General features: G+C 53.3%; 1 protein-coding gene across 2 annotated transcripts; it reads left to right on the top strand.

The window, feature by feature from the left end:
- The first annotated feature begins 8,300 nt into the window (after positions 1-8,300).
- Positions 8,301-26,328, top strand: PNPLA3 (patatin like domain 3, 1-acylglycerol-3-phosphate O-acyltransferase). 2 transcript variants are annotated; one of them, XM_010960180.3, is made up of 9 exons: positions 8,330-8,943; positions 11,800-12,032; positions 13,174-13,239; positions 15,671-15,880; positions 17,116-17,176; positions 20,671-20,886; positions 21,863-21,995; positions 22,844-22,948; positions 24,274-26,328. In XM_010960180.3, exons 1-9 carry the CDS (start codon positions 8,757-8,759, stop codon positions 24,356-24,358), a joined length of 1,296 nt encoding a protein of 431 aa, XP_010958482.2. In that variant the 5' UTR covers positions 8,330-8,756; the 3' UTR covers positions 24,359-26,328. The 2 variants fall into 2 exon arrangements, with proteins under 2 accessions (XP_045376535.2, XP_010958482.2); XM_045520579.2 differs by lacking the exon at positions 20,671-20,886 and having other exon boundaries at positions 8,301-8,943.
- Positions 26,329-26,818: the final 490 nt, after the last annotated feature.

Raw genomic sequence — 26,818 nt, forward strand, 5'->3', positions numbered from 1 at the left:
CTCCATCTTCTGCGCCATCCACGCCTCTCCTTGACCTGTCCCTGCTGCCCCAAATGCACTTGAACGCCAACCTCTTTAAAAAGCCCTCACTTCACTGACGCCCACCTCTCCCTCCAACTTCTTCAGAGAGCTGATGCCTCTGGGGTCCTCATTCTTTCCCCACCCATCCAGCTGAGATTTCTGTCCCTCTCCCACCCCCACCCCCAAGATAGTCTTGTCTACATTGCCAAAGCCAGGCCGGTTACCTGCCCTCATCGTCCTTCTCAAGGTGTCTAGGACACCAGCTCTCTCCTTCCTTCCTGGCACCTCCCCTTCCTCCCAGACCTCCAAGCAGGGGCTGCCCCAGGCTCTGTCCTCCCTGTTTCTCTATTTACCCCTCCTGGACATTCTCCTCTAGTCTTTAAATATCATCTCTACCCCAATGACCCTCAAATCGTGTGCTCTGGCTTCTCCCCTGAGCTCCAGACCTGTCCATCCAACTCTCTGACCTGACATTCACTCAGTGGTTCAGCAGCCTCTCCAGCTCAGCATGACCAAGGCAGAACCCCCATCTGTCTTCCCAAATCCTTCCCTGTCCCCTCTTTCCCTTCACACTCATCTCCAATCCACCAGTAAGTCCATTTTTCTCTACCTCCAAAGTAGTTCTCAAAGCCAATCACATCTCTCCATCACCAACTGGTCCAGGCTGCCCCCCTCCTGGGTGCCTGTAGTGTCCCCCCAAGGCCTGCCTCCTCCCCCAGAGTCTCTTCTCCGCAAGCTGCCCACAACCAGTTCATCATGGAGCCAGTCACCGCATCTCAGAAGAATGTTTTAAACAAGCGAAATGGAACAACTTATTGCCAAATACAATTATCAAACTACATTTTAATTGTGACCCCGTAAGAGATAAGCTTCTTTGTTCATGCCTTCAATGTGATCTAGCAGGGGGGCTCTTCAGACACGATAATTTCAAAGTAACAAGCACAACTATTATCTTGAGATCTTCAACTGTAATGTGATGTGGAAAGGTCTGTGGTTTCCACTGAGAACCAAGTCACAGGTACTTCTACCGCAGGTGTGTTCCCTCCACCTGTGTCTGAGGGCAGTCCCACACTTCAGAAAGGTGGAGGCGGTGCCTGTAACGCTGTACTGCTTTCCCATCCAAGCTCACAAGCCGACTAAGCCGGCTAAGTCCCATCCAAAGAATGCTGGACTCCAGGCAGGTTGGTTAATAAATCTGTGTCACTCCCCTGCCCAGATCCTTGAGGGCTTGCCACTGCAACAAAAAACCAGACCTAGACTCCTTGCTGGGCCCTCCCAGGCCCTTGGGCGCCCAATCCCTCCCCTCTCTTGGCAACTCCCTCCACCGTACCTGCTCTATCTTCCAGCCTCCGGCAAGTTTACCTGGTCCTGAACTTGTCAACCTTGTCGATCCAGCTCAACTGTGTCTCCTTCTGGCTGGCTCCCTCCCCCCTCCCATTTTCACTAGGCTCATCCCTCTAGCTCCGTGTGCTGTTGGGGAACCTACGTTCCCAGAAGCCTTCCCTGGCTACCCCGCCCCCGCGCTGCCCCTCCCCCGCACGCTGCCTCACTCCCAGCTCAGTGGCTCCCCCACGCACTCCCTTTGTTTCTCTTTCCAATGATACTTGACTCCCACTGATGTTGTGTCATTTATTGATTGATCGGTTGATTGATTTTTTTGGTTCTTTTATTATTAGTTTTTATTGAAACATATTTGACATATAACATTACGTAAGTTTCAGGTATATGCATGTCAGTTTGATACATTTATATATTACAGATAATTGCCATTGTAGCCTTAGCTAGAATCTCTACCTCATCACGTTATTATCATTTCTTTTATTCCCAATAACCAAGATATAGAAACAATCTGGATGAATGGACAGAGAAGATGGTCATCGATTATTGCTGGCAATTCCCTTGTTTTGGAAGAGTTGCCTATACTTTATCTTTGTTGTTGTTTTTTATTTATTGTAAGCATAGTTCCCATTCATCTTCCCTGACTAGAGAACGAATATTCGAATGGACAGCAGCCAAACCACATATAAACATAAAATTCTGCAGCAAGCAGCCCGGGAAACCAACCCATCACCTACAGTAGCCAGCTCGTTAAGTCAGATTTGTAGGAAGTCAGACCACTATCTCTAGCAACTAGTCCTGGAAGCCAAACAATAACCCCGTAACCAAAAGCCTCAAATGACCAGGACCGGATCAGTCCCTGACAGCTTCCCTCCTTTTTGTCCCTGCCTCCCACTTCATACCAAAGGAAGCCAAATGTGCTCCCTAACCAATCACAGTGGACATCCTGGGTAGCCCACCTCCAGCTTCCCCAGACCGACAGCCTCTGAGCAGCGCATCCCGTCATAGGACAAACTGTTCAGGACACCAGTTAAAATGGGAAGACTGATTTTTTTCAGGGCCATCTCAACAGGTCTGGGGACCACTGCAATCGGCTTTTACAGTGGGGAGAGAGCTTGGGCTCAACTCGCGGAACACGACAAGGAAAAGTGAGGATTTACAGCCAAGGATCTGTAAATGGTGGTGGGCTGGGGAGGGGGATGGAAATTACTAAGAGGGTAGGGTGATTCTTGCTAAGCTTTCCTAATAGGATGCTTACTGAAGGCAGACCAGGGCGATCAGACATCACTTGAGGGGTGGTGGGAGATGAGGACATTTGATCAGATGTTGAGGGTTGGGGGCTTTTGCTAAGCTGACCTGGAGGATTCTTACTCTTGGTGACAAAGCTCAAGGACAGGTCTTGGGAAAGGAGCTGAGAGGAGGCTGACTAACATTTGGTGGAGGAGAGTCTCTGTCCGCACCTGAAGCCTTTCCCTTCCGCCCCCTCTTTGCCTGCCTTGGAGTCTCTGCCAAGTGAACGTGATGGCGCCGACGCCCTGCTGCAGCCAGCGCCGCGTACACAGCCTTTGCTGCTCCTCTGGCTGTTTCCCCTGGTTTCCGCAGCTGTGTCCCCAGCACCAATGCAGCGCGGTACCAAGAACCAAGGAAGCGGTCGGTGAAGACTATGAACTTCCTGACAGAGTCCAGGAAGCCTTCCAAAATGCCCACCGGTCAGCCCGCTGCATGGCGGGCTCCCCCGACACAGCATTGACCGCACCATCCCATGGGGCCCCCCCGTTTGTGGCAGGCTCCTGTCCCTTCCCCTAGGCTGCGAGCCGCTTGTCTGGTCGAGATGCTTGGTGCCTACTGTTTGTGCTCCTCTTACCTCCGCGTGGCCCTCCCTGCCCACGGTCAGCTTCCTACTTCGATCTCCCGCCACTTTATGCCCGACCTGCTCCTGGCTGACCTCAGTGCTGGGATAGCTGCTCCCGGGACCTCAGGGGCAGACGAGAGCTGGAAGACTAACACCGCAGTTCCCCCCCCCTTCCAACCACAATGTGCGGTTTGTCCTCAAGGACCCTGGAGGACTGAGCCCCATCTGCCCATAGGAGTCACCCTCCCACTGAGAAGCCTCTCCCTTTGAACGTCTCCACTCCCCTCCTAATGCCTCCTGGGACCAGCCTGCACTCAAACCCTGGTCTCTGGGTCACTTCTGGAGGGACCCATCTAAGACATCTCCTAAGTTACTAAAGAATAGTTGGAATGAATTTGTAGATCAGATGTGGGTCTATGAGTTAAGAAAACGTGTTGGTGCTTAAATTTGAAGAAGCATCCAGATGACACCAGGCACGAAGAAAGGGTATCACTTTAGCATCCATTCACTCAGTCATTCATTCAATAAACACCATTAAGGGCCCACTGCGGGGCACGCTGCTTGGGCAAGAGAGTTCGCCATCTGGCAGGCTGGACGATGCTAGTCACTAGTGATGCAACCTCTGGCCCATAGCAGTGAATATCCATCTGAACTCTTCATGGCTCGGTGAATAAGCTCTCAGTATTATCCAAGACCTTCAGTGCTGACTCCACCCTCTCCCAGCAACTGCCAGTGAAAGCAAGTCTGTTCCCCAGGAGCCAGCACACTTATAGGCAGTGGATGCATGACAGAGACATAGACTGAAAGTGAAGAGAAATGTCTTTTCCTTTTGCTAGTTTACATTCTTAACCGGGACTCCTGTAACAAAAGACAGATTTACAAGAGAAGCCTAGAAGATAATTTAAGTTTTATATGACAGGAGAGCCTTTGTGAGGAAATGAAGACCCGGAGAAATGGTTCAACCTGAGTTTTTATTGGGTTTGATGAAGAAAGGACAGTCACGGGAAGATATGATGGAACAGACAGTTTGAGGTAAGTGCAGTGAACTGGGGGAGCTTAATGACGTCTCTGTGTCCCTGCATCTTTGGAAAGAAGGATGCTCCTTTCCTTGGGCATACGGAGGGCACCTCTCAACTGAGGGTCTTATGACCTGCTTTGGGAGAAGGTTAGAAAGTCCTTCCTGTACCTGCCTTTTCTAAAATCCTTCAGCTTAAAATATTCAATATGCCAAGGTGCCATATTCTGGGATAATGTGTCCTGAACCCTATCAATACACATGATGGACAATTATTCAGCCTTAAAAAGGAAATTGTGATACCAGCTACAACATGGATGCACCTGGAGGACACCATGCTCAGTGAAATCAGCCCCACACAGAAGGACAAATACCGTGTGACTGCACTTCTCTGAGGTCCCTAGAGTAGTCAGATCCATGGAGACAGGAGGTAGGATGGTGGTTGCTGGGGAATGAAAGAGGGACTGGGGAGTCAATGTTTAACCGGGACAGAGTTCTGTTCTTTGAGATGGAAAAAATTCTGGAATGGATAGCAGTGATGATTGGACAACACTGTGAATGTTCTTAATGCCACTGAACTGTACACTTAAAATGGCTAAAATGGTAAATTTTAGGTTCTGTATATGTAACCACAACTAGGCAGTGAGGGGGAAGTGATTTACAATCAGAGCTGGGGAGCTGAGCTAAGGGCTGGGCTGAGGGGTGAAGTCAGGCAGACACTGGGCTGGTCAGGGCAGTCAGCAAACGTCAGGCTAGGCGTGTAGGGGCAGAAGGACCTCTGCAGGCGGGGCAGTGGTAACAACTGAGGCATCTGGCCGGTTGACAGAGAAGCCAAAGACCCCCACATGCTCAGTCCTCAGGTACTGGGGTTTGGTATCTGGGGGTAGCCGGGTAAAGGAGGCCCGCCCCCGCCTTCACTCCGCCTGGCACTGCAGGGAGGAGGTGACTGCAAATCCTGCCCCAGTGCATCCTAGTCTGTGCTAAGTCAGCACAGCTAAAGCAGCCGGCTGTCTGCATTTCCAGTCCCACGGGGGAAGCAAACCCCAGAGCTCCCAGTCCCTACCCAGCAGTTATGTTCCAGAAGGTCACTGCTTCATTAGCGGATTTTGAACCACTAATCCTAGGGGAAAGACAAGACTGGGTCCTCACGAGCCTCTGTTCACAACATTCTCGTCAGCCGATCAATACAGAACCTTGTGTGAGGTGTGCTTCTGTTTGAAGACACTTTGTTTAATGTCTATGATTCATTAACATTCAACTCGCAGCCAGCACTATTACTCGTGTCTGGGCCAAGCTCATCTCACACTTGTATTTTTCCTTAAGGCTGGGTACAGCCTTCTTAAGAATGGCAGCGTCAGATGGCCCTCGGCATTACGCTTGGGGACCATCTGAAACAGCAAAATCACCAACAAAAAGCACCAAAATGGGAAAGAAATAAACAGACAAACCACAAGAAGGATCCTTGTTTATTGCAGGAGCTGAAACAAGACGGCAGAGCTGGGGGCGGGTGTATGGGGCAACTCAGAATTGCCTGGCTGCTCTGCAGATGTCCGTGACTGACAGAGAAGGAGCTGCGGGTATTAACCTGGAATTACAAACACGCTTTAGCAAGCAGGAAAATTCCCAGATACAGAACCTGTAAACAACAAGGACGGACTGCCTGAAGGTTTGTTTCTATTCTGAGCTGATCTCTCATTCTCTGCATCTTCTCATCGGTCTCCTGGCCAGTGGTTTGGCCATTTCCCATCCAAGAAGATGAACAACCCCAGGACTGTCCTATTGAAAACTTCTGGGCCAGGCAGACCTACTCCTGACATTTGCCTGACCCAGGATAAGAATCTTGGGATTGATCAACTGTCCCAGTTTGTCTGGGACAGAAAGTTTCCCCAAGATGTAGGCCTTTCAGTACCCAAACCAGGAAAGTCCCAGGCAAACTGAGATGAATTGGACACACTCTATACATGCGAAAATGATTTACAAGCTTTAAATCCAAATTATTGAATATGGCAGACAGTTAAAATCTTATTAAATATTTTTATGGAGATAAAACAACCTGTAGTTCCTGTCCCATATCTACCTAGTTGCCAAAGTAAAGAAGTGTCAGTTTTCGTGCGTTAAGGCCAGATCTGTGAATACAGGAGCTTAACAGCAATACGAATTGTTTAATACTGCACAATGCACGTAAAGCTATTGCCAATCCTCCCCACGTTGTATCACGAGTGCCACGAATTAGAACATGAAAGGCAGCAAGAAAATGGATGCTTGTTATTTCTGGGTAACACCCCGTGTGTCATGCAACCTTAATTACGCCCAGGCTATCGGACAGAGATTTGACCAGTTAATTCCTAAGTGCTTCGGTGGCCAGTAAAGTTTTCCTGAGTACTGTGAGCTGTTCTAGCAAATCATAAGAGAGAAACTGCGGAAACCCTCGACGTTGTAGCCAAGTGGGTACCTAGGGACCCAATTTGCCACTGGGGGCCGAAGTGGGGTCAGTCCTGTGGGATGGAGCCCTTCATGACACTTGCTACCCCTTCATGACTCTGGGTAGCAAGTGTCAGAACTGAACTGAATGTTGGACACCAGTTGGTGGTAGAAGGAAGCTGTAGAAGCAGTGTTGGAAACATGGACAAAATTGGTGTCAGAAACGTGGTGGGTAAATACTACTTTCCTTCATGTGGTGGTTTTCTCCCCGATGGACCAGATAAGGAAACTGAGCTAAGAGGTAAATGATGCCTGCCAGGCCTAACTCTGCTAATGAGCGGAGAAGCCTGCATTTGGGTCCAGCCATCTTATGTCAGAGCTCACAGTCCCAGCCACAGCCTGTGCCACTGGAACACTGGGCAAGGGGCTGGGAGAGCCAGACCAGGGGACCCCTGCCCAGTCCTTCCTTCTCTTCATCTGGGAACAGAGGGAGAGTCCACTTGCTGTCAACATGCAGCCGTGAAGAGGGGGTGACTCCTCAGTCCGAATCTTCTCCCGCCCACATCTGGGTCACGCCAGGGTGGACAGATATCCTGGGCAGCTGGCCATGAATGTGTTTGTGGACTGGAAGAGAATACAAATGCCAGAGGCTGATGGTAGGGTGACTCATCTGGGGCCTGTGAGCACAGCCTTCCTATCATTTGTCCTAGGGGTAGTCATGGAACCCAGGAGGGCTGGCAGGTGCAGGAGGAAGTTTCCAGGTAAGGAGCAAGAGGCTAGGGATTGTGGCCCCTGCTGACGCTGTCAGCAGTCTCAGTTTTCTGACCGTCTCACTTCTGTCTCAGCTCTGAGTAAGTTGGGTGTGGAGAGTAGTCAGCCGGGACAGGCCTGTGAGTGCTGCCCCCCACCCCCACCCCAGCAAAGCCAAGGTGGTTGGGGACAGAGAGAGGAACTAGCCTTTCCTCACTCTGGGCCTCAGTCTATGAAGTGTCTGTGTGATGCTGGCCCAGGTGGTCACCAGGGCCTGCAGCTCCCACGCCCTGGCATTCTGTGGTCCATAGGTGGGAGACAGGATGACCCACTCTGAGGATCTGAAGTCCCAGAGGCAGCCCCGCCTCAGCCTCCGCCCTGCTCCTGGCTCCCCACGCCCCCAGGCACGGGCCTAGCCCCAGTGAGGGACGCCTCAGACCTGGGAGGCTCTGTGTGTGTCGGGGGCGGCAGGGTGGCGCATAAATGTGTCCAGTTGCTTCATAGGTGACACTTCGAGTTCTGACAGCAACTCTACCGATCATTTTACAGATGAGGACACTGAGGCCCAGAAAGTGGGAGGCCTGGCCCCAAAATTCGCACTCTGCACTCCACGTGGGCCTTGGTGGAGAAGGGAGGGGGCTTCTCTGTCCATGAAACAGGGGGCATGACGGCAAAGTAACATGGGTTGTTGACTGTGCAATGTTGGGCAAATGCCTAACTTCCCTGCGTGCGTTGCCGTGGAAAAACTCCAGGCAGGACACAGAGGTCAAGGGAATCCTAGGCACTCCACAAGGGCTCCGAGAATCGTCTAGGGCTGAGCCTCCGGGACCCCCACCCTCCTGCATGGCCCACCCCACCCCCCAGCACCCAGCGCGTGTTATCGCAAGTTTTACTTAGAAGTGAAACTTCGAAATGGAAACTTCGAATCAGTATCATTAACTGAAAAATCTCCTCCACTTGCCATGAATTGAAGACATCACGCAAAAACCTGCGGGAAATCAAAGCAAAGACATTAACTTCTATTTAGATGCCCAAATCGGCAGCTCTTACTTTTCCCCTGATTTACGGGGTGAAAAGGAACAGGAAGAGAGCTGTTCCGCTCCGGGACACCCACTACCGTCATCTGAACTACCGAAAACTCTCTGAAAACCTCTCTCTACCGTTCGCCGAGGGCAGGCCCACCCCTCCCCTGCGCCCGGGCCCCCATTGGGCCGCGTGGTCCGAGGTGGGCGGGGCCGGCGGGGCTGACGTCGCGCCGGGAATACCTGCGCGGCACTTGGAGGCCCGGCTGAGAGCGCTAGCGGGCGCGAGGCGGAGTAGCTGCGCCCTGGGACCCGGGACCCCCGACCCGCCGCCGCGATGTACGACCTCGAGCGCGACTGGAGCCTGTCCTTCTCCGGCTGCGGGTTCCTAGGCTTCTACCACGTCGGGGTGACCCACTGCCTGAGCGAGCGCGTCCCGCACCTGATCCGCAACGCGCCCAAGTTTTTCGGTTCCTCGGCCGGGGCGCTGCACTGCGCCACCTTCCTCTCCGGGATCCCAGTGGGTACGTCCGGGCCGGCGGGATGGGGCGCGCGGTGGAGCCGGGATTGGACACAGGCTGCGGGTACAGCTGCTGTTTCCCCAGACGGTTGCCTCCTACAGTGCACCCTTTCGCCTCGCTCCGGGCAGCTCCGTTGCCATGCGTGGCAGCGAGGCTCGCCGGGTGGACCGCTCTTCTGAGCGTGGGAACCCCGAGAGGATCCCCTCCCCAGCTTCCTTTTGGGTCCCGGGCTTGAAGGAAGCCCTCCAACCCGGGACTGAGCTCCAGGTCGTCTCGGGGCGACTGGGACGAGGGAGCGCGACGCGGAGTTCGGAGGGAAGCAGATTTGCTCTGGGTCCGACCAGCAGGGGGCTTTATCCAGTGTCCCAGGGTGGGTGCCGCTTCCCGCTGGGGACTACAGGGACTGGAGACATCCCGCCCTGGGCGCTTTTGATCTCCGCCCAGCCCTCCGGGGGCTGAATGCCTCACAGGCAGAGGGCAGCTTGCAGGTTTGGAGTAGAACGGGGTCCGGGACAGGTGGTTTGTGGTGGGAGGACCGGGGAGGAGAGGTAGAAAAGTTGTCTCCTCACCTCTTTTCCCGGTGTTTGAGACCCTTCCTAGGGGGCTGGAGGGGATCCCTGGGCATCCCCATCCCACCCTCTCCCCCGCCACAGCCCTGCTCAGTACAGTGGAAATGAAGTCCTGTGCGTATGAATCTCGTCCTAATGAAGCATCTCTCCGTGTGGGTGCCTGTGGGAGGGGGGACTGGGGCTGGTGGCCAGCTGGCCTGAGTTATTTAGCATCCTTGACCTGGGGTTCTGAGCCAGGAGGCAGGGCCTGGAGCAAGTGGGAGCATGGAGCTGTCGGCACCCAAAGGCCTTGGGATGGGACATAATGCACCTTTAGCATCAGCCTCTGTTTATCTGGGCTTCCTTAACAGTTTACTCTTTGCTCTACCCAGGGAGTACTGTGTTGGACACTTCCAGCAGAAGTGACTTTGTTCCTGGTGGTCAGGAATCCCCTGCCAATCAGCACAGCCCTGCCATTGGATAGGATCAGTGAGCAGACCCTGGGCTGATCAAGAGGTGGAGATTAGGAGAGGCCACCCTGGCTGCCTTCCCCATTGAGGAAGGGAAGAGCAAAGGGCAGGAAATATGACCTTAGGGAGGATCAGACTGGCCACATGGCCAGTCTACACACCTTGGGCTTTAAAAGCCAAACCTTATGTACCAAGGTTGTGACATGGAGACATCCACATGATCAAATGTTTAATTGGGACTGGATTCAAATGCACTGACCCCAGCACCTGATGTACACTGACTCCAGTGTAGAGGGGTTGCTACCAGGCAGAGGACAGGTGCAGCCTGGAGCTGTGCCCTACCGGGAGTGGCTCTGGACCACCAGTCTCTGCAAAGTGGGTCTGGAGGTTTTGGCAAGAGCGGCTCCCCAGGTTCTGGGAGCCCCAGGTTTCTGCTTTAACTGCCTGTCTCACTTGGGGACCACCAGGGAGCAGATCCCAGGGCCTGTGACCTGGGCAGGACTCCTGAGAGCGCCTCTAAACCAGGCAGGAAAGAGTGGCAGAACCAGCCATCTGTGTGCAAAACATCGTCCCTTCTGCCTGGGCTCAGTGGGGCCACAAGTGCAGGGATAGCTGAATGGAAGGCAGAGGTGGGTCAGGACCTGCTGATATGTGTCTGGCCTTCTGCATCCCAGGATTTATGAGTGACCAGGTCTCTAGCTGGGACAGGTACTCCTGCATGTCAGGGCAGTGCTGATGAGCCGGAGGGGGACCAGGCCGGTGAGTGGGGCTGGACGGAGCGTGAGAGTGCCCTGGGCCCACTAGACAGGCTGGTTGTTCTGGCATTAGTTATTAGGTGCTGCCTTTGGGTTGAGCACCTGCCGATTGTAGTGTATCAAATACTCACTGTCTCCAAAAATAGGTAAGGAAACATCAAACATACAGTCTGTCTCACAGACAGCAAACAGACTCATGGTTATCGGAGGGTAAAGGCGGTGGGAAGAGATAAATCAGGAGTTCAAAATTTGCACCTCTGGGGGAGTGATGGAAATGTTAGCTATCTTGATTGTGGCGGTGGTTTCATAGGCGTGTACATCTATCAGAATTCATCAAATTGTACATCTGAAATACGTGCAGTTTGCTGTCCAGAAATTATACCCACAACCTTGTAAACTGACTATACCTCAATTAATAAAAAAAAAAAGAAATTGCACCACAGTAAAGTTGTTTAAAGAAAAAACCCACACCGTCTGAGCCTTAGGCAGTGAAGTGACTTATTTCAGTCACTCGGCTAATAAGAGGTGGAGGCAGGATTCAAACTCACGCCCAATGTGGCACTTGCTCTTTGCAGCATTAGGCCCGCTCGTACTGACGCTCCGATGCTGTGAGCACCTGGCTTCGGGCCTTGATGGTGCGGAGGGGGCTCCCCTGGGCCTCTGGAGGCTCTGTTCCTGTGGCCAGGGCCTAGAGCAGTGCTAACCAATAGAAATATGGGTAGTTTCTATTTCCTAGTAGCCACATGGAAAAAGGAAATGACCTAAATGAAATTAATTTCACTTATCCCAATAGAGCCAAAGTATCATTTTCACATCTAGTCAATACAACACAGTATTAATGAGATTTTTTACTTTTTTGTATGTATGCTAACGCACTGAAGCCGGTGTGTCTCCGACCCGTCTCCGTTTGGACTAGCTACATCCCGGGCTCAGGAGCCGCCTGGGGTTGCGGGCTCAGGTGGTTCCGCCTGGAGGAAGGTTGATAGCTTTCATGCCCTCAGGTTTCCGGTCTTGCACAGAGCATGCCCATCTCCAGGGTGGTCCATTCCTTTGGGTGTTTGTCTCCTCCTCCCCACACCCACCCAGACCAGACGCTGCAGATACTCAAGGACCTCGTCCTGCACACCAGGAGCCGGAACATCAGCATCCTGCCCCCGTCCTTCAATCTGATCAAGTGCATCCAAGACAGTCTGCACAGACACCTCCCGGACAACGTGCACCGGCTCCTCTCCGGCAGGCTGTTCATCTCGCTCACCAGAGTGTCCGATGGAGAAAATGTGCTGGTGTCTGATTTTCAGTCCAAAGACGAAGTCATAGATGTAAGCAGTTTGCTTATTTGGGTGTTGTCAAGTAAGAAAGCCATTTCATTGTGAAAGTGACGCAGAGGGGGCTGTCTAGTGTCAGCCAGCTGCCTCATTCGTTTCTTAAGATACAAAAGAACCTGGTTGCCCACGTTGCCGGTTTGCTTCCTGCAGTAGGGTGACACAAACTCCACGTGCATCCCGTGGTGCAGTCCAGGGCATATACCAACCCTGAGTGTTCCAGGACAGTTTCAGTTTTAAATCACATTTCCCCATCCTTCAAGACTTGGCTCATGACCTCTTGATCTAGGGACCTCTTCCCATGTGTGTCCCTCCTCCCAACGATGCCCGTTCCTTCATGAGGACCCCTCCAGTGAAGCCCCCCGAGGGTAGCAGCATGTCTTATTTGCCCAGAGAAGACCGGGAGCAATAACAAAATACCACTTCATTTGGCCAGTGCCTTTGTGAGATTTATTTGGACATGACTTCACTTAACACAGGGCTATGCAAGCTAGCAGCCTGGCATGTAGCACCAGCAGCTTCTCAGTCACCAGTGTCGTCTCCCACTTACCCTTGTTTCCGGAAGCTTTTTTCTAGACAGCCATCACCAGTATGTTCCCACACGCGTCCTTTCTCCCACTGCATCAGCATCATACCTGCTTGATGCTCTTGCACGGTGGGATCCAGGTGTGGTCCCTGGACCGGCAGAATCTGCATCACCTGGGAGCTTGTTAGAAGGGCAGACCCTCAGGGGTGGGGCGCAGAGTCTGGTTCGACAAGCTTTCCAGGTGATTCTGCTGAAGATCCATATTTGCCAAGCCCTGATCTGGCCCCTTTCCATTCAGTCAGGGAGTCCAGGACTCTTGGTCCTGCCGCGGTGGCCCGGGGTGAGCCTTGCAGCAGCAGGGACAGGCAGCTGAAGTCTGCAGACAGTGCTGTCAAATAATACATACTTGGGCCTGAAACAGTAAGGGTGCAGTTTGGTTCATCGTCACTGAACCATTTATTAAAGCACCGTCCCTGCGCGTAGAGCATTTTCAGGCTTGTTGCTCTTCTCTCTTGGAGGCGGCTTAGAAAGGCCCAGGGGAATTTAAAAAAAAAAAAAAAAAAAAAAGCAGACTGTTCTTAACTGTGGTTTCACTCTCTCTTGTCTTCACAGGCTTTGATTTGTTCGTCCTTCATTCCTTTCTTCTTTGGCTTCATCCCTCCCTCCTTCAGAGGCGTGGTAAGTCCTTTTTTGAACCATGTGTGCACAACTCCTACCTGTGTGGTGCTGGGCTCAGGCACCCTGGGACCCTGGGACCTGAGGACCTCTCTCTGAACTCAGAGCCCTTTGCCTCAGGCTTCAGACAGAGATCCCATAGCTGCCCCCGCTCCCTGCCCACTTCCAGGCTCCCTGGTCAGCAAAACTAACTTCCTGTAGAATCATTATCTGGCTGCCATAAGGTGAGCTGTTCATGTAATCTTCACATGAGCACCGAAATAGGTGCCCAGTGGGCTGGTTAAAGTATCACATGCTTAAGAGTCAGTTACTTACTTAGTGTAGAGCTTTATTCTTCGGGGATGAGAGTTTCAGTCCTCTCTGGGTCTGACTCAGTCCTTTTTAGCTCGTGGCTCTGGGCAGAAGCTGCCAACAGGGCTGCCGTTCGGTTACGTTCAACTAATCTGCAGACCCACATGGTTAATTGTGAGCCCTGCCTCCAGTGGAGAAACAGAACTTGAGGTACTTGTTCTGCAAGCTCTGGACGAGATGCTGGGTTGTGGTAGACCACCTGGCAGCCTCCCCCCAGGCAGCGGTTGTCAACCAGAGATGACTGTGTCCCCAACCCCGGAACATCTGGTGATGCCTGGAAACAGTTTAGGTGGTCACAACTGTTGGCGAGAAGACATGACACCCCAGTGTCTCGGAGCAGGGAGCAGGCAGGCACTTCAGAAGCCCGTCCGGTTCACCCTTTAAGAGCACCGCTGTCCTCACGTTGCTGGGCGAGTTGCAAAGGCAGGCTACCTGCAGCCTCACTCATGCCCCAGAGCGGCCCCGCAACAGGCACAGAGTTGTCCCTATTTACAGATAGGACAACTGAGGCCTGGAGCGATGAAGTGGCCACCCCAAATCTTTATACCTCTGCCTGGCAGGCAAACCTGGAATCAAGTCCCTTTCCCCACACGAGGTAGCTGGGCCACCTGGGACACATTTCTTCACCTCTCTGAGACTGAACTGCAAAACGAGGCTGAATAATAGTGCAGGGTCACAGCGCTGTTGTTGGAGTGACATGCGATGATGCAGTGAAGTCTCAGCACGGAGCCTGGCCCGTGTAAGCCTTTGGTAAATGTGGGACACTTTGTCATTGTTGTCCTTAATGTCTTTCCATGTCCCCCAGGCGGCTCCAGCCACGGTACGTGCACAGTCACCCACCGTGTGTACTCAGACGCAACCTGCTGAAAATTAGAACAGACTGTTCTTAGGGTTCCACAAACTCAGAACGTTGTGAAGTTCGGAGCAGAGGGAAAATTCTGTATGACAGAGGAGTAACTGGGCTTGAAGATGTCCCTGGAGTGAAAAACAGTCACCTGCTTCCTCCCTCCTCAGTCTTAGCTAAAGATCTCTGACACTGTGTCCCATTTCCCTTTCTGCCAGTGCGGTTTTTGATGCCTTCCTACCTCCTCCCTAGGATTGTCGGGCAATGATTTAGGAGACACTGCTATGTCCACACCTCTAGTCATTTTGGGACTCCAGGCAAAACTCTCTTAATAGCTAAGGCATGGCTGAACATGCCTGGTTATTTTCTGGCCTTGTTTTAGGCCAAAGTGTGTCCTGAGATTTCTTCCTTTGGAAAGACTGGCCGGGGAAGGTCTTCCAGTTGTGGTATTTGAAGGCCCCCCCTCTGTGGGGAGTGACGGCTGGGCTGTGACGGTCATGGGTTTAGGAATCATTCTAGACGTTGGTTTCATAGGTGCAGGCTTGGTCCAAACGGTACCAGAGACTGCCTGCCCCAGCCTGGCCATGGGCACTAATGTTATTTAAGGATATGGATACAGGAAAACTGATTCTCACAGTACTTACCCCAAATGCCTCCTTGTTGTGGGATAAGATGTCGGTTTCTGAGGGCTGTCCAAGTCCCCCAGGTCCCTGTGTCATTTCAGTCTCCAGTGCTGGTTCTCACTTCCAAGTTGTGGACAGAGACAGAATCACAGGTTAAGTGTCTTGTCCAAGATTTCTCAAGTAGCAAGAGGCCTCTGGAATGAAGCCTGTGGCCAACCATCTGTCTCCTGTAGGACCTGGTCTACATTACACTCTGTCCCCGTTGCACACAGCGTCCCTGGCAAATGGTTTCTTGATGTGAATTACATGGGCACGCCTACGGGTGCCCACTTGGGCTGAGGACTTGGCCACCACAACCTGGGCCAGATGCCAGCCTCCGTCTGCCTTTTGGCCAGGCACTTTTTGTGTAGTGCGTAAACTACACAACAGCATGTAACAACCCTGAGTGGCCCTGGCCTGGTCCAGAAATGCTCAGTAAGGATTTGGTGAGTGATTCCAAAGCCCTGTCCTCCTACTGTGTCCACCTGCGGCTCTGAGAAGCCTCTGCCCATAATCTGAAACACACAGAAAACACCAGGCTTCTGACAGTGTGTCCTTTCCGCACCCCCCTTAACAGAGATATGTGGATGGAGGAATGACTGACATCTTACCTTTCCTTGATACCAAAACGACCATCACTGTGTCCCCCTTCTATGGGGAGAGTGGCATCTGCCCTAAAGTCAAGTCCACGAACTTCCTTCACGTGGACTTCACCACGCTGAGTCTGCGCTGCTGCTCAGAGAATGCCTACCTGCTGTACCAGACGCTGTTCCCGCCAGATCTCAACGTAAGAGAAGCTGTGTGTTCTGGGGGTGCTGTTCTCCTTTGCATCCCTATTTGCCAGGGGACCCACCAGTTCTCTGAACGAACCTACCAACAGAAACAGACCCCATCATTAAATTGGAGCTCAGTGCTGCCTGCTCTGGTCACTGGAATCCCCTGGGGACATTTACAGTGCTGCTGCTCAGATCCCACGTCAGGGCTATGGCTTAAGAAACTGATGCAGGAAAAAGAATGTGGGGAGAGAGGAGGGCCAGTCCCAGGCCTCAGCTGAGTCCCTAGGATGCACCCCACCAAGTGTGGGTCCTCGGCTTTGTGCAGGAAAGAATCAAAGAGCGAGCCACAGTTGAGTAAAAGTAGATTTACTCAGAGAGATGCACACTCCATAGACAGAGTGCAGGCTGTCTCAGAAGGCAAGAGAAAGGCCATGAGGTGTGAGGGTTGTTAGTTTTTATGGTAACTTGCTATGCTCACAAGTGGGAGGGTTATTCCAGCTGCCCTGGGGAGGGGGCTGGGATTCCCAGGAGCTGGGCCACTGCCCACTCTTTGACCTTTCAAGGTCAGCCTTGCAAGTGTGATGGCACCTGAGGGAGAGCCATTGACCATGTTAATATATTGCGATAAGCGTATGATGAAGCTCAAGGTCTCCTGGAAGTCAAATCTCCTGCCACCTCGGGCCTCAAGGCCAGCTGGGAGTTGAATCTCCGCCATCTTGGTGTTAACTGCTGTGTCATTCCTTGAATGGCTGTGCTCTGCCCCTTTTCCTTCTGTTTCAAAGAGGCAGCCTGGGCAGCAGGATTTTTTTTTTTTTTTTAATTACCCTGATGATTCCTATTTGCGGCTGTGGTTAAGGCTGCATTTGGTGATTTAACCTTTTTTGGTTTTTGGTGGTGGTTGTGGCTAGTGGGCCTCACCGCCCTCACGTGGTGAGGAAATCGGCAGGGAAAGGAGGCTGTGCAGGACTGGTTTGTACACAGAAGAGCAGAAGCAGCAGCTATCACTGGCTCAGGACAAGGAGATCAGGCCCCGGGATTTCTTAGGGTGGAGACTCATCTGGGACCAGGGGAGCCCGCAGAAACCAGCACCCATCATGCTGAGGTGCCAGCAAGGGGTCCGAGTACGCAGGGTTGTTCGAGCCGAGCCCTGGGGAGCACAGAGCTGGGCCCAGCCCCGCTGCAGCTGTGCACACAGCAGAAGCTCGGAGCTTGGAGTCTGCAGTCAACTGCCCTGATTTGTTCACAGGTGCTTGGAGCAATATGCCTTCAAGGCTATTTAGACGCGGCCAGGTTCTTGGAAGAGAACGGTAGGTGTGGCGCTGGTCGGAGGAGGGCATAGACATGCCCTTTTCACGAGCTTTCTGTCTGCACTCTTGGTAAACGGGGGAGTGAGGCTGGCTCTAAAACCCAGTGCCCTGCACCTTCACCCAGTGTCTTGCTCAGCTCTCTCCTTAGCCCCGTGAGACAGGAAATCTTTGCCCCACTTCACAGTGGGGGAGACGGAGAGGCAGGCAAGGGCCCCGCTCCACTCCCTGGGAGGTCAGGCTGGGCTCTGAATCCCGGCTGTCACAGCCCCAGGGCTCACCCTCCCTCTGCAGCGTCACTCACCTGTCTACGTGCTGAAGGCAGTCGTTTGCTATCCTTTTCTCCTTGAACTATTGTAAACCTCTAGTTTAACAAGGAAGGAAGATAAACAGGGATTCTGGGCTTGGGCCTCGTGTGAAGCAGTCAGAATAGTTGCTTCCAGCCAGGTGCGGGCCGTGCCCACCAGCCCAGCTGTCTGTCCTGGAGCAAGTTCCTGCCTTTGAGCCCTGCTGGCTTATCCAGGCTGCAGGAGCTGGGCTCTCAAAATGTCAGAGTGGACCCAACATTAGGTGTGTTTGGGGCTCTTTTCCTTTGATACTAAAAGTTGGTTCATGCATTGGTCCTCTGAATTTGTCTTTGACCAAGACCAAGGAGATGGTGTGGTTACTAGTAGTGGAGCACCTGGCAGCCTCCCCCCAGGGCAGCGGTTGTCAACCAGAGATGACTGTGTCCCCAACCCCGGAACATCTGGTGATGCCTGGAAACAGTTTAGGTGGTCACAACTGTTGGCGAGAAGACATGACACCCCAGTGTCTCGGAGCAGGGAGCAGGCAGGCACTTCAGAAGCCCGTCCGGTTCACCCTTTAAGAGCACCGCTGTCCTCACGTTGCTGGGCGAGTTGCAAAGGCAGGCTACCTGCAGCCTCACTCATGCCCCAGAGCGGCCCCGCAACAGGCACAGAGTTGTCCCTATTTACAGATGGGACAACTGAGGCCTGGAGCGATGAAGTGGCCACCCCAAATCTTTATACCTCTGCCTGGCAGGCAAACCTGGAATCAAGTCCCTTTCCCCACACGAGGTAGCTGGGCCACCTGGGACACATTTCTTCACCTCTCTGAGACTGAACTGCAAAACGAGGCTGAATAATAGTGCAGGGTCACAGCGCTGTTGTTGGAGTGACATGCGATGATGCAGTGAAGTCTCAGCACGGAGCCTGGCCCGTGTAAGCCTTTGGTAAATGTGGGACACTTTGTCATTGTTGTCCTTAATGTCTTTCCATGTCCCCCAGGCGGCTCCAGCCACGGTACGTGCACAGTCACCCACCGTGTGTACTCAGACGCAACCTGCTGAAAATTAGAACAGACTGTTCTTAGGGTTCCACAAACTCAGAACGTTGTGAAGTTCGGAGCAGAGGGAAAATTCTGTATGACAGAGGAGTAACTGGGCTTGAAGATGTCCCTGGAGTGAAAAACAGTCACCTGCTTCCTCCCTCCTCAGTCTTAGCTAAAGATCCCTGACACTGTGTCCCATTTCCCTTTCTGCCAGTGCGGTTTTTGATGCCTTCCTACCTCCTCCCTAGGATTGTCGGGCAACGATTTAGGAGACACTGCTATGTCCACACCTCTAGTCATTTTGGGACTCCAGGCAAAACTCTCTTAATAGCTAAGGCATGGCTGAACATGCCTGGTTATTTTCTGGCCTTGTTTTAGGCCAAAGTGTGTCCTGAGATTTCTTCCTTTGGAAAGACTGGCCGGGGAAGGTCTTCCAGTTGTGGTATTTGAAGGCCCCCCCCTCTGTGGGGAGTGACGGCTGGGCTGTGACGGTCATGGGTTTGGGAATCATTCTAGACGTTGGTTTCGTAGGTGCAGGCTTGGTCCAAACGGTACCAGAAAATGTAACTTGTGTAACTGGAGTAATGGGTGTGGGGGTGGGGGACAGAGAGGAGAGGGGCAGGAATGGCGATCAGTGAAGAGTGGAGGGGCAAGGCCGGGCCCACAGCAATAGGGAGCTGTGGAGGGCTGCCGAACCAGGAGTGAGGGCAGTCAGAGGAGAGCTCTGGAAGGTCCCCTTGCTGCAGTGCAGAGAGGGTGAGAGCAGCATCCAGGAGGCCAAGAAGGCAGCCGTAGGCTTGGCTGGGGTCGGGGCAGCAGAGGTGGCGGAAGGAGCCCAAGGGAACAGGACCTGGGGGTGACCAATCAGAGATTCAGGAGGGGGAAGACTCAGGGATGAAGTCCTGGGCTCTGGCTTCTGCCGTGGGGACAGGGTGGCTGTGGGAGGAGAGGGTTCTGCTCATGGCTCAGTGCTCTTGCGGGGCCGTGGGTTCTGCAGGAAAGCTGGTGTGCCCTGTGTGTGATGTATGGGTGTGCGATACCCAGGCGCATTTTTGGGTGGTTGTGCAAGAGGCACAATGATGTCAAAGTCCGAGGTTCTGAAGAGCAGTCTGGATGGGGGGTGGAGTTGGGGGGCAATCTGGGAATATATAATGGTGATAGATCTTATAGAAGTTACTAGGTGCCTTTGGATAAGCCATCTCCCCTCCCTGGGCCTCTGTTTCCACATCTGTAGCAAAGGCATTTGGATTAAATGATGTCCAGGCAATTGTCAGTCATTCTAAGGACTGGCATGTGGGTGGGTGTTGGCAGCATGGGGGCTGGGTTTGGGTTTAATGATCTAAGCGAGGTCCTCCCTCGGCCAGGCTGGCCTCCTGCAGAGGACAAGTCAGGGTGAGACAGGTGTGCTCTGGGAACAGAGTCCTTGAAACTTTCTTAAGGGAAAAATGAAGTCCCAGAGGGTGAGCTGTGTGTCTAACAGAGGCTGGAGAGATCTGGGGGAGTGTAACTGGGACGTGTAACCTGGGGAGCAAGGTGTGGGCATCCCAGAGCCATGCCTGGTCTTTTAACCTGAGATAGGAAGCAGTTGTGGGCATCCGAAACTACCTGTCCCGCTGCCCCGAGCCAGCCTGCCAATTCTGAGCAGGAACCACTCATTCTATCAGCTACCGCGCACCGACACCTAGGGCAGTGGTGCACAAACTCCCTTACCTAATGCTTCTTTCAAGGCCGTGTGATGGAAGGGTACCACCTTTGACATCAGACCTACATTTGAATCGCGCCCTGCCACGTACTGGCTGTGTGGCTTTGGCAGAATTTCTTAACCTCTCTGTGCTTCTGAGTCCTCAGTTGAAAAGCGGAGACGATAATGATGGTAGCAATTGAACAGCTGCCACAGGGCCTGGAATGCTGACTTAACCAGCGGTTCAGTTATTATAAATGGGTTATAATCCTTTTCTTTCAACCTCATGAATCCCATGTGGCCACAGAGCCCACACAACCAGAGCCCCCGCTTTCTCCCTGCTAGGAATGCCTGCCCTTGGGGATCCCTGCCTTGTCCTAGTAACTGGCCTGCCGCTTCCCGGGTTTGGTGGGCAGGTGGGTGGGTGAGTGATGACCTCGCTGCCTGAATTCACCTGATGGGTTTGTTTCCATGTCCTTCGGAGGCATCTGTGTCAGGCCCCAGCCATGCCTGAATGCATCCTTGGGAGAGTCGGAAGTCCCTGAGCTCCCCGGGGAACCCGTGAGCCTGGAGACTTCCCCCAGGGTGGCCGCCTGGGAGGCGAGGCCCCAGGGAGACGAGCTGCTGGACCACCTGTGCCTCGGCATCCTGCACTGGGATGAGAGCCTCCTGGAGACCCTGTCGCCCAAGTTCCTGATAGGTGCTGGCTCTCCGGGGAGGGGAGGTGGACAGCAGAGGAGGCTGTTCTCTGTGACCCCGCAAGAGGCGGAAAGGGTGGTTTTCCTGTGTGTTAGAGGGAGGTAATGCCGCCCTGTGGGAAGAGATGGGGTGGAACAACCATAGCAGGCCCACCGGGGCCCCCACCTCCCAGCACAGGCCTCCTATCCACCTGGGTCCTGGCTCAGTCTCCCTTCCCAGGGGGTCACGGCCAGAGGAAAACAAACTCCAGCTGAGCTTTGAGTTAACCTGCAGTGCCCTCTGCTCCCAAGGTCCAGGCACACCGGATTTCGGGGGACTCTGGGGGTGGCCTGTTCTTTGAGAACACCATTCTCTGCCTGTCCACCCATCTCAAAGCCTTCACTCTAGAAGGGCCCTCCTAATTTCTCCCTCCCCCCAAACCACAGTTTTGAACCTTCTTTGAAGCTGGTGCATTTGATTGGGTCATCAGCTATCTGATGGACAGATGTGTGCACCATCCAGCTCTCAGTCACTTGGGGACATTTGGGGAAATTCAAAGATGAACTGGATCCCATTTCTTGCCCCTGAGGCACTTACATCGTAGGAGTTGCACTAACCAGCAGCTGCCCAGGTTAATGTGATTTGAGGCATCACGATGCCATTACAAAGGGGAAGTAGAAGGCTAGGAGATTCCAGGCCGAAGAGTTGGAATCCAGCTGAAGGTGCAAAGCAGAGCTTCTGAAGTCGGTGTAGGGGGTGTTTTGAGCAGTTAAGCCTCCTGAGATAGTCAGTTTAAAAGAGAGCCGTTCACTAGGACCCTGGACCCAGTAGGCGATCAAAGGGCTATTTGGGCACATTCCGCATTTGATCTCATTTGTGAAACCTGCTTTTTCCGCTGCCAGGATCTGTCTATTTCACAGAAATTCCAAGCACTATGTGGGGAAGATAGGCTGATTTTTATGCTGGTGGGAGACAAGATGTCTAAATTGTATTTTCAGCACTGAGAGAAGCAGTTAGAAAGCAAGATGGGTTCATCAGCAAGATCTGCAACTCCTTCCCTGTTAGGGTGATGTCCTACATGATGCTGCCCTGTACGCTGCCCATGGAGTCTGCGATTGCTGTGGTCCAGAGGTGAGTGTTTCAGGTGACTTTGTGTCTGTGTAGAACGCCCCCGAAAGGTGCCTCACCGGTGAGCCCCAGCCCGTCCCACCTCCTCTTCATTGCTGTGCTAGGTTTGTCCCTTCTTCTAGGTCTGCACTTGTACTTGGGGAGTTCATTCATGCTGTGCTGGGAGGGATCCGAGGCAAACGTCTGTGCCTGCTTTATTTCTGCGTATTGTTCCCCTCGGCCCTCTTCAGATTCACTTTGGGTTTACTTTCCTTTTAGCAAGTATGTCCTTCAGTCCATCTTTTAAAGTCCAAACCATCCTTCAAAATCCAGCTCAGTTCTCTGGCTTTCATGAACCTTCCCAGGTCCCTTCCTGGCTCTACTCAACTAGCCACCTGCTCCCACATGGCCTTGCCCTGCATCGAGGTCTGTTTCTGCATTTCCCGAAGCCCGAGGCGTGGGGTCCTTTTGTGCTGGGGGGTTGGGAGCCTGTGGAGGGCTGCAGTCAGGCCTCCTTAGCTGCTTCCTCTGCTGGGCTCACACGTGCTGCTGGGCGGGACATGTCGACCCCAGGATGCTCTGCATCGGTGGCCACAGATGGGTCAGATCCTGGAAAACCAAGGCCTTTTCCTTTTACTTCTATGTTCAGCTTTCCCGAGTCAAAAGCGGCCTTCCTTTGCTTAGGGGTTTTAGGCAGGCTTGTCTTCGGGAATTTCTCAGATTGGGGTTAGAAGTGACCCTGGTGGTTTACCTGGACCCGGTGGTATTGTTGTAAGATACCTCCCTTTGGTTTGGTTTTTGTTTTGTTCTTTTTGCTTCGGCCCGTCTCTGTGCTCACATGATGTGTTTGTCTCTCTGTTTTATTCCCCCAGACTGGTGATGTGGCTTCCACACGTGCCTGACGACATCCAGTGGCTGCAGTGGGCGGCGTCCCGGGTTTGCTCCCGAGTGGTGGCGTACCTACTCCCCACTTCCAGGTAAACAACGTGCCTATGGGTGTGTGTGTCCCACAGGCACCCTCCTATCTGCTCAGGCCTCACATGCCATTCTAGAAATGTCTTTGGGCCCCAGTAGGTGGCAAGGAGTTTATCCTGTATCACAGGGGACACTGTCTTACCAGGGACAGCTGAGCCAATCAGAGGTGCCAGTGCCTCTGCTGAAAGATAGTCAAGACTTAGCTGCACAGGGCACGGTGAAGCCCGGGGAGGGGCGAGGAGGCGTGTCCACTGAGCCCAGTTTTGATGGCGGAAGAGAGAGCTGGACGATGAAGCAGAGGAAGGGCAGGTCCCTACAGGTGCAGGTCAGCGAGCGTCAGAGAGCACTGGTTGCCTAGGGGAAGTAGCTGGGGATGCCGGCAGCACAGGGAGTGGGTGGGGCATGGAGAGGTGGGGCCCCAATTGGGGGCGAGGTGCCTGTTAATGCAGATTCCCGTCTAACCTCAGACTTGCTGAACCACAGTCCCTCGGGAAGGAACTCGGCAATCTGTGTGCTTCCCATGGTCTGGATGCTGCTGCTACTTTCGGGGTTCTGAAAACTAACTCAGCAAGCAGAGCCTTGTTCCAGTCACAAGGGCTGGACCTTACCCTGAACATCGTGGGTCTCGGCCTCCTCCCGTTCGTTGGGGGGGGGTGCTCCTCTCCTCACGGGGCGTCCATGAGGCTTTGGGGAGCCCCTAGCACATTACCAGACACGTGGGGGCACTCGGGAGACAAGGCCACAGCTGTTAGTGCTGTCAGCAGACATGGAAGGGTTTAAAGCAGGCTGTGGAAGGACCCAGTGTGCACTGGGAAGTGGCCACGTGGAGGCGGCGGGGTCACCCGTGAGGGGGCAGCTGCGCTGGCCCAGCAAGGAGCAGGTCTTGCTCTCAAGAGATGCTTTAGGACTGAGAGGCGTCCAGAGGCTCTGGGCCAAAAGGAGGTGTCGGTTGTGAGCCCTGGTGCCTGCCCATCCTCCAGGGAGTGGGGCAGGAGGCGGCGGCCTGGGGGACGGCCGTGCGGGCTGCAGTAGCGCGCCCTGGCAGGTGAGCTGGTTTGTGTGGAGGAAACGGATGGGCTCCTCTGTGCCCGTGAATAGCCAGTGCAAGGTGTCCAGGTGGCTGGGAGGGCCACAGGTTTTGGAGGCCCGGGATGGTGACAGCAGCCCTGGGGGCTGAGGCAGTTGTGGTCTGGGGCTGGGCCACCCCGCAGGTCCCAAAGCATGTGGCGGTGTGCTTGGCATCCCTGGCAGTGTCCATTCGTCCTCCCTGACACTGAAGACTTCAGGGCAGCAGGTCAGTGGCTGACTTAGAATTCATCTGTTTCAGATCCCAAACACCAGCGAGGGACCAACAGCCTGACTGCCACAAACCAGAACATGATGGGCACCCCTGGCCTCTGTGCTCCTCCTAGGACCCAGACGCCCGCCCTGTGGACTGTCCAGCAGAGGCCGAAGCTGACCTCTGTGATATATAGAAAATGGCCTCTGTGATGAATTTATTGAAACCAAAAGCAATATATTTGTTTCACAAATAGCTGGGATGCCACTTTGGGTGTAGGGTGTAGGAGGTGGTCCAGGGCTTAAGGAAGCCTAATGTGTATGCATCGGAGGTGGGCTCCAACGGTTGGGAAACTGCATGAGGAAGACCAGCATGGAGGGTCCGCCACCAACTCGCCTTTCAGCCTGCTCAGCTGTCCCGGTGAAAGTTCCTAAATGGCCAGAGTTTGGGCTGGGGGGACCTTGTGGCTGGGGGCTGGGCTGTCCTTTGTGCATCTTGGGGGTTGGAAGGAAGAGAAAAGTGTGATCCCATCTCTCTGTATAGGAAGCAGTCAGTGCAGGGCAAGGGGGGTGCCATCCTCCCAAGGACACCCCTGGCCAGGGGTCATTGAAAGACAGGAACTTATTTATATTCTAGGACATCTTTTACACCTAAATATGTGATAAAGAGTTTTACATAAAATAGAAGGAAATTTTATCTGTTGAATTATGTATTATGGGAATCAGTGAGATGTGAATGGAATAAGCCTTTAAAAAAAATCCAGCACAGAAGATGGCACCCCCAGGTCCTCAACTGGCCTTCTCCCTGTCGTCCATGCCCCCACAGCTTGAATGGAGTCGAGCAGGAGGCGGGACCCACCTCCTCTCCGGTGCGGTACTCTGTGGGCAAGCACAGCGCAGTGTGACCGCAGGTGAACTGTGTGTGTCTGTTTTTCTTATTTATGCATTCGAGGATAACCCAAAGCAAATAAACAGCGATAAGCTCAAAATCCCAAACGTTGGCACAGAAAGCTGCAACTCTCGCCCACATCTTGGAGATGTCCTGGAGTCGAAGAACAGGCAGGTTCAGGCAAAGCACCCCACTGCGAGGGCGTCCCCTTTAGAGGGGAAGGTGGTTCTGGGTCTAGACTCTACGTGAACACCTAGAAGGCAGGGAGTGCTTGTGAAAATACAGGGTCATCACACAGTGCAGAGGAGCCCCGCTCGGGGGCTCCTGGCCGTCTCCTTGCGTTTCCGGGGGCCTCCTGTTGTGGTAGTGCTTGCTCCCCAGGTGAGGCGAGGGGGGTGGGCGGGGGACTCGCCCAGCCACTTGGCCACAAAACAAAGAGCTGGCCTCAGTGGGGGAGGCCACACGTGCCTGACACCCACCTGGACTCCCGGTGACACACCCTCATGCCTGCCCTGGCGCCAGACTCTCAGGTTTCCCAACTGCCTTTGCTGTCAGAACCACAGCATAGGCCTAAACACACACAACGCACTTCAGCAGTATTTCGCAATAACCCGTGTATTTCCGTTTAGACAGACACTGTACCTTGGTTCTGTGATCGTTACAAGGAAAGAAGTATGTTAAACGGCTGATAGGCTTTCACAGGACTTATTTTCTTACTACTTTTTGCAATTATTCAACCTTCTTATAATGAGCATGTTTTACAATTTTTAAAAAATGTGCATGAAGACAAGGAAGTCTGGTACTTTCTCAAGAAATGGCCAAGGCTCTCCTCCCACCTGTGCCTTAAATGCTACCCCGACTCCTCCTCTTTGGCTGGGCCCAGAAGTCACCCCCCCACATCCCCACCCCCCGACCAAGGCCGGATCTTTGGAATACTCCGCTATCAGCAATGCTCAGAGTGCAGTCTACTGAATGCCAGGGAGCAGCAGTCTATTTGGTAAACAGACAGCAAAACTTGATGCAAAGCATGAGCCCAGTCTTGTTAAGCGAATAAAATGTGTGAGCGTGCACACCTATAGAACAGAGACGGAAAGAATCTGTGCCAAAACACAGCGCTTTCCATCATGCCATTATTCATGATTATATTTTTTGTTAAATTTCTATGTATTACTATCGTCAGAAAATAATTCATAATACATGTGATTTTTAAAGCGCTTTTCCTTGTCTCTGCATCCTTTGCAAGGAGCCACAGTTTTGCTTTCCTTCCCTCACAGCCAAGCTCCTTTAAACTCTCCTGCCAGCCCCCACCACCAAGGTTTACGGTCCCACTGCCCTAGTTGGCCCTGCCAGGCTAGGTGGCCTCCACATGCTCTGTCCTGGACACTGAGGGCCAGACCGCCCCCCTTCCCAGATCCCTCTTCCTCTGGGACCCTGGACTCTGCGACTCCAGCCTGGGTACCAGGCTCTTCCCCAAGGATCGGATGTGCCTGCTCTGCCAAGTGTGCACAGCCACTCGTGGGAGGCCTGGCTCACACACCTGGAGGACCCCGGGTCTGGCTTGGGTGAGGGCCCACTCACCCCTCTACCTACCCCTGGCTGGCTGCCCAACAAAATCCGAGGAACCAAGATGCACCCTCTCCTCCAGCTGGTCCCGATCCCGCTGTCTCCACCTCCACTTACTATCTCTGGAGACTGGCCCCTGGTC

The sequence above is a fragment of the Camelus bactrianus genome, chromosome 12 (genome assembly GCF_048773025.1).
Source record: "Camelus bactrianus isolate YW-2024 breed Bactrian camel chromosome 12, ASM4877302v1, whole genome shotgun sequence".
Classification (NCBI taxonomy): Eukaryota; Metazoa; Chordata; class Mammalia; order Artiodactyla; family Camelidae; genus Camelus; species Camelus bactrianus.